Here is a 7,563-nt window from a genome sequence, read left to right on the forward strand (position 1 = left end):
TGGATCAAATTTTGTCATGTTTTTCCTACCCTTGCTTTCCAAATTTTTCTCTCTCAGCAGTATATAATATTTTTCTGATTCTTAATATAAAATCTATTTAATTACTTAGATTAGATTAAAAAGTTAGGTAAGTTAGTTAATTATAAAAAATATGACATGTTTTTTCTAAAACACTATAATTATCTTTCTTAAGGGGTGTTTAGATGGAAACCAAATCATGATTTCAAAAGTGCTTTTACAGTTTACGAAGTAAATATGTAGAGAAATTTATCTCGTTTTACGAAAAAATACTTTTTAAAAGTGTTTTTGAGGGTTGCCAAACACTCTCTTAATATCCTTACTCCCTCACTTACTTGATTATCATTGAGGGGGTATCCATAGAGGAAATTTAAAAAAAAATTGATAACTATGAAAAATATGTCTTATATTTAGAATCAAAATTAACTTAATAATTAGGTCATATATTAAGAATCGAAAGAGTATATTAATTCCTGAAATCCACACTTTCTTATATACTTTGTAGTTTTCTGTTTTCCTCAATTAGATTTCTTATATTCTTTGAAATTTGTAACCAACAGGGAAAACAACCAAGTATTTCAACCTGATTGGACTTTTATTCAGCCGTTCTCCTTACTTCGCGGGACACATCAAAGTGATTCGATTTTGATTTGATTTGATAAGTGAGGAGAGTTTCATCACAAGGTTCTACTTCGCTCCATTGGATCAAAGTTTATTTCTTGCTTTTGACAATGCACAAGATAATAATTTAGATTTTTTTTAGGAAATAAAAAACTTCTTCCCATTATTAAAATAACAGAACCATATAAAGCTACGCTATATTCATTGCTCATAATACAATTCTGTATTAAGATACGCTACAGGTGATAATGTGCTCCAAGAGTTTGGTAAAAACCAGTCGTTAATTGTCATGTAAATTGGTCTTGCAACGGTTGAGAGAGATATACTCAAATCACAAAGGATAAGATAATGAGAAAATAATAAATGGCTCGATTAGGAGACAATTTAAGATTTGAGTTACGGAGTCAAGCGAATTAAACACGCTATTTGCAATTCAGACAGATACAATGAAAAGAATCAAGGAAAATCTTGCACGCAGCCAGGTCTCTCTCCGGCTACAGTTGCCAGATTAAGACTTTGAATGCACTCAAATACATTCACTCTGTACGCTTAACAAAAATCTGCCTCGCCAACCTGTGATTGGAAAAATCTTATGCCCTTATCACAAGGTTGTAGAATTTTATAACATAGAGCAGTCATCATCTTGGAATCAGTTTTCAAGACAATGATGGTAGACAAGTCACATGTGTAGAGTCAAAGTTCAAACAGAAGACTTGGGCATCAAAATCTAGCGTTCCTCGAACTTGATATGGATTTCATTCATCTGTGGTTGATGTTTCCTGACCTGCAAAGGATATGCTCACGACACCGCTTTATTTATAGCTCTCGTAAATATTGGCCAGTTACATGAAATTCGCACAAGGAATTAAATAAAGAAAAAGAAGGCAGTTGCGTTTATTTTAGGAAGGTAATAATCTTCAGGGTCAATTGAACTGAGCAAAGCCATTTTACAGAATTCTGATGGAAATTTGGAAGCTTACTTTTACCCCAGCCAATGAAAGTAGCTTGTGTGAGGCAACATATGCGGCATCTGAATTTTCGAATCTCTTCTCCACGAAATAAATAACTTCAGAAACTCCCGACTGTGAGAAAGAATTCAGGCGTATTATGCACGACAGAATAGTTGGAAGGAAAAAAATATACAATCAGTCAGAGATCAATGAGAAATTAATTCTGCCACGAAACTATTAAAATTGGCCTCTGATCATCTTTAAATCTCCTCCGCTATGTTAAAGCGAAAGATTATTCGAAGTGGCTACCAATCACAATAGGATATAATTTTACATTTCAGCTCATGCAATGCATTATTAGGTTGATCGCATGAGTAAAGAGCTTGTACCTCACACTCACACTGGCATCCAACTTGTTCACTCCACTCTTTCCCATAAATTACATTCTCCAGTACGATTGATCAAAGACAAAAATTGGATTTTGCACTGGGTCAAGTTGACCCCATCATGCTATACAGGTCTGAGGAGATAGAATTAGCAAAAGGAGGAGATTTATCGCAATTTACTAGCAAACAAATGCAGGGGGAACAAGTGCTATTGCTGCATTCAAATGAACTCAGATTTTTTCTTTTTTGAAAAGAAAAATCAGCAAGAGTTCCTTTTGCACCATACAGAACAAGGCTACCAACCTGGATTATGATCTTAGCACATTCATTGCAAGGAAACATGGTCACATACAGGCGCTGCAAGGATTAAACAAGAATAACTAAAGTGTGAATTCCCTAAGCAGCAGGTGGTAACAGATCCAGAGTAATGCAAATGAATAAATTTCCTTAAGTACTAATCAGTGTAAGCATTTCCAGGCTCAGTGCACTGTGTGTGTGTATGTGTAAATGGCTCAGTCCAAGCAGAGGCTAACAGATGAAAATAGCAAAGGAAACAGAAGATCAAATGAGACATAAAAGACAAAGAAACTGAATCCAGTGGAGCGCACCTGTCCCGCAGCAGAGGCATGATTTGTGTTAAGGATAGCATTTACTTCTGCATGACAAACATAACTACAATGGAGATATCTAAATTTGGTGAGATTCGATGAGCAGTATGAAGACATGTAAATACATAGCCATTAAAATAGAACAAGAAAATTATAAACTGAATATAACGTGATGGTGGTGGCAATGACAAAACTGAACCACATGCAGGATTCAAGACAGAATGCACCCTATTCTGAACCATGTATGTTTAAGCAGACTTTTGCGTACAAAGAAGGTTACAATCAGAGTAATAATTTGAAAGCAAAAGACTTACGGGTACTTTGTCTCCAGAGGATTCCCGGTCCTGGATTTCTGAAACAGAGAGATTATTTAAGTCTTATTTTCTTAAAAATTTAGCAACTTTTCTGTTCACTCTTTTTGGTTTATGCCAACCAACCTTTGCCCAAGGCAGCTTGTCATCTGAACAACCTCTTGGAAATCCATTATAGCCAATGCCTGACACAAAGATAGCAAAGTAGGCCTCTTGCATTAATAAGTTACTGAGTATTTGACATCTAACATCACAACATTTATTAAAACTGATTCATTAGCAGAAGTATGTTTGGTTACGGAAATGTAGAGTACATGCTAGATAGCAATACTCTTTCCTGCAACTCACTCAAGGTCTACTTAGAAATCAAAGTAATGGCGGAGATTTAGCGCACACATTAGATTTTGTGAGCTATAGTTCAATGAAACATCTTTGGTCCTCAATCCTGATTTTCAGACTTGTTGAAAAAATGAACCACTTTTCCTCACTACAATTACTCTAATCTGTCGGGAACAAGTCATAGACTCTTAAGTATTTGATAGCTGAACTGAATGAACTTACCAAGAATTATACCATCTTGACTCACCAAGCATGCCCCCACCTACAAGATCATTACATAGGCAAGCTCCATCAGTTTTAACCCGCCAAATAAATTTGAATATTTATGCCGTCTAACTGCATTGGCCGCATAAATTACTCTGGAATTAAAGAATATCGTTTAGCTAACCCCAAAAGATATGAAATATGACCTGCCTGTTAGGATCTTTGGATCTTTCAGCCGACAAAAAAGCAATTGCCATGAAATAATCATCCCAGGACAAATATCTGCTATCAACAACCGATCAAAAAATATAATTCACCTTCTAACACGAAAAGGGATCCCAGTTCAAAAGCACTAACAAGACTACAAGAATTTCAATATGTGAGAACCGCCAAACCCTACTAGCCAAAGGAACACAAATACAAACCATTTACAACACTAGGGAAAAATGCAAGTTCAGAACAGCTTATAAGGCCACCATAACTTAAATAAGAGCAAGCTCTCAAACCCTACATGGAAAAGCAACGGAATTACTGACTCTTTTCGTTTGGAGGGATCGAAAGGGTCTCGTGAAGAGCGGTTCTTCAAAACTGTTCCGTTTTGCGAAGAGTTGAATTTGGATTGATGATGTTTTGGAAAGAAGAAGAAGCGGAAGGCAATTGCGGATGCCAAAGCCCCGAAAACGGCCGCGGAGGAGAGTACAGCAACCTCGCGAGAGTTCATGGAGTTCAACTATAACCTCAATGGATCGAAACCAAGACGTTTTCTGGGAAAGCTCTCAGATTGAAATTATGACACATACAAGAGTATCTATTAACACTGAGAATTAACGATGAAGAAAAATTATCTGAACGCGGGAAAATCAGAAACGAACAAGGGAAGAGCGCGGGAGAAGTTCACTCAACGACTCAGCATAGACGCGAGTCGCGAGCACGTGGAATCATTTCTTTAAAATTAATTTTGTTTTATAATTGGCTTTCTTTAATTTTAACAGAATATTGATTATTTTGTACTCTTTTTTTTTTTTAACCAGAAGATTGTTTTTGTATTCTTTTATCTTTTTATTGATGAAAATAATGGTAGGCAGAATTCAAGCACAGTGATGTTATAATATTTTAACATGACCCGACAAAAAAATTATGAAGTCATTTTAGTTCCAGAATAATAGCTTTTTTAAAATATGCATATATGACCTTGAACTTGAAGGATAATTAATTAGAGACAAAAGTCGTTTCTTATTTCATATGGATTATTTATTACCAGGGCATATGATATCTTTTTTATTTTGTACATTTCATGTAATGCGTCAAAAAGTTGTCTATGTCAATAAATTACAAGTGAGCATTTACCATTGAAGCATGGATATTTAGCTAAATAATAACGATGATGATTGGTGATTGCCATTGGACTTTTGGGGCTCCAGTGAACGAGGCAAGTGGCCCTGAACAAGGCCCAAAATTTAGTGGGCTTGAAAGAAACTAAGGGACAGTATAGTAGTTTTTTGTTCTCTGAGGATCCATGGACTCTTGGTCATTTTGTGAGTCGTGACCAAAACTAAAAATTTGCGTAATTTATATACATGTTTAGAATTTGTAATGCATTTTTTTTTTCATATAATAGAATTTTGATATGTTTAGTAAATCGTATTTTTTTTATTAGTGTCCTTGTTTCCTTAGAACATTTATGCCATGTTAAATGTGAAAAAAAAAAGAGAAGAAATAAAAAATTACTTAAAACGTCTAAAAACATATTTAAAAAATAGAGGCAGGGAGAATTTATCAAGGAAAAAAAAAAACCGGTGAACCGGTCTGCAGTCCGGTCTGGTTCAGTAGCTGGGCCGGGGGCCAATTGAACCGGTCATAACCGGTATAAAACCGGATAATCCCAGTTGGCTGGGTTACCCGGTTCCTTTTTTTTTTTTTTTCGGTCTACCAAAACCATTTGATGCGTAACTGAATATCATTCCTCATTCCTCTGGCTCGCGTAGCAGCTCGCCTCCCTCCCTAAAATCAAAATTGCCTCCTCCCAAATCCCTGCTCCCTAGCGTCATGATGGCACGACGGTCTCTAGCAGAGCTCCTTGTTCGGCAGAGCTCCAAAATCGCAGTCATCGCAAGTCTGATCTCCGGTCTCCCTCAACCTCATCGCAAGTATGATCTTCGGTCTCCCTCACTATAGCTGCAGTTTTCTTCGCTGTCGGAGGTCGCCGGTCTTCATGTGACGTCGTCCTGGTCAAAGCAGAGGTTGTCGTTCTCGGTTCTTCAATCAGATTTGCAGGTCGTAGGTCGCGGCAGCAGCTTGTCACTCCCCATCGTCATTTCTTCTTTACGGTGGTAGAACCATTGTCGCAGCCCGAGATTCTTCCTTCTCCTTCTACCTGTTTTTAGTTTTTGTGGTCTTGTTGTTTGGTTTGTTATTTTCTTTCAATTCGATGTGCTCTGTTTTTCCTTTCTTGGTCCTGCTTCCGTGTTTTAGGCTTCCGGCTATGAGTGATATGAAATCTAATTATCTGAATTGATCTTTGAGGTTGAAGAAGTGAAATTAAAACATTCGGTGTATGGGCTGTGGGCATTTGAAATTTGTGTGTTTGTTTTTTTTCAATTTTTTAAATCTAGACCAATGAATAAACGTCCATATGAATGAAATCTAAAAGTAGAATAGTCAAATAGATATTAGGATTATTCTATTTTAATGTTACCAATTAAATTGTATTATTTTTTTATGACTGGTCCGACCATGGTTTGACCTCCGATCCGATCATGGTCTGACCTCCGATCCGACTAATGACCCTTGACTCATTGTCTCGACCGGTTTAGTCACCGGTCTGGTTTTTTGTTCCTTGGAATTTACATTATCGATGAGCTGTGAAGAATGCAACTTTGTATCAAATTTTTAATTCATAATGAATATATTAAAGATTAATGAGAAACATGAAAATGACATTTGGATATAATTTTAAAATAGGAACTTCAAGCAGTAGTAGTCCAAGGATGCCAAGCATTTTGCTTATTACTTTTCTAAGCGGGGTCGTGAGTTTGAAATCTGAACTCTAAAGAGTACAATGAGTAAGTGAGTTATGATAAAAATAATACTTTTCTGATCATTAATATAAGATCTAATTAACTAATTTGAGCAAATTAATGATGCTCGTTAAATTAGTTAATATAATATATTTTTTCTAAAATACTTTAAGCATTTTTCTTAGTCCTTTCCATTTATCTTCAACTAATTATTGTTGGGGAATATCAATAGAGTTAATTTGAAAAAAAATTAATAAACATGTGAAATAGGTTTTATTTATAGAACCAATATTAACTCCTTAATTAGTTTCTATATTAAGGACGAGGGGAGTATTGCTTCCGTTTTAACTATAAAAGTTAATTTATACTACGTCCGGTCCTAATTATAAGAGCTAGTTAACTAATTTGAGGAGATTAAGGAAAGAAATTAAGTTAGTTATTTGTAATAAATAGATGTTGTCTTTCCTAAAATATCCTTACTAATCAAGTATATTAATTAGAACTATCATTGTTAGAAGGATTGTTTTGAAAAAAAATACATAAATATAAAAGACAAAGGGGATTATGGTTTTATATTTAGAACCAAAATAAAAGTAAAATAAGATCTTATATTAAGGACCGGAAGTAGTAATGTAATTTACACTATAAACTAATTCTTATATTTAGGAATGGAGGTGTACACATTAATAATTTTAGAATAGGAATAAGAAAAAATAATTTGAAGAAGATGTACGCATTATTGCATGTTCTACAAAACAATGATGAGGTTTAGGAGGGATATCAGAGATTGAGTAATGGAGAGGGCACTTAAGTACAATCATCCATTCATTTACCATCATGCTCTCCAACTAAGCCACCTCCCGGGTCCCTTCCTTTTTAGCTCCATTTCGCCTCTTGTTCATATATACACACACCCACATCAAATCTAAATAGTCTATGTCATTATCATTATCACATTTTGGATCATGAGATATATAATTGAGAGTGGTGACGACTTTTAGGACCCATAAACCTAAAAGTATATGCTTATCCCTTTTGCATGTGATGCTTAGGCTCGAAATGAAAAACGAATCAATAAGAATCACAAATACAGATATGTGTGTGTGTTT

The 7,563-nt window shown here is 35.3% G+C and overlaps 1 protein-coding gene across 2 annotated transcripts; it reads right to left on the bottom strand.

Moving 5' to 3' along the window:
- Positions 1–980: 980 nt before the first annotated feature.
- On the bottom strand, positions 981–4,301 carry LOC114723437 (deoxycytidylate deaminase). 2 transcript variants are annotated; one of them, XM_028909624.1, is made up of 9 exons: positions 3,974–4,299; positions 3,644–3,719; positions 3,456–3,495; positions 3,021–3,079; positions 2,898–2,935; positions 2,584–2,647; positions 2,279–2,332; positions 1,620–1,721; positions 981–1,423 (listed from the first exon to the last, which is right to left on the bottom strand). In XM_028909624.1, exons 1-9 carry the CDS (start codon positions 4,156–4,158, stop codon positions 1,367–1,369), a joined length of 675 nt encoding a protein of 224 aa, XP_028765457.1. In that variant the 5' UTR covers positions 4,159–4,299; the 3' UTR covers positions 981–1,366. The 2 variants fall into 2 exon arrangements, with proteins under 2 accessions (XP_028765457.1, XP_028765458.1); XM_028909625.1 differs by lacking the exon at positions 2,279–2,332 and having other exon boundaries at positions 3,974–4,301.
- Between the last annotated feature and the right edge of the window lie 3,262 nt (positions 4,302–7,563).

This window comes from Neltuma alba, unplaced genomic scaffold (assembly GCF_004799145.2).
Source record: "Neltuma alba isolate B1F8T4 unplaced genomic scaffold, ASM479914v2 tig00012139_pilon, whole genome shotgun sequence".
NCBI classification, from domain to species: Eukaryota; Viridiplantae; Streptophyta; class Magnoliopsida; order Fabales; family Fabaceae; genus Neltuma; species Neltuma alba.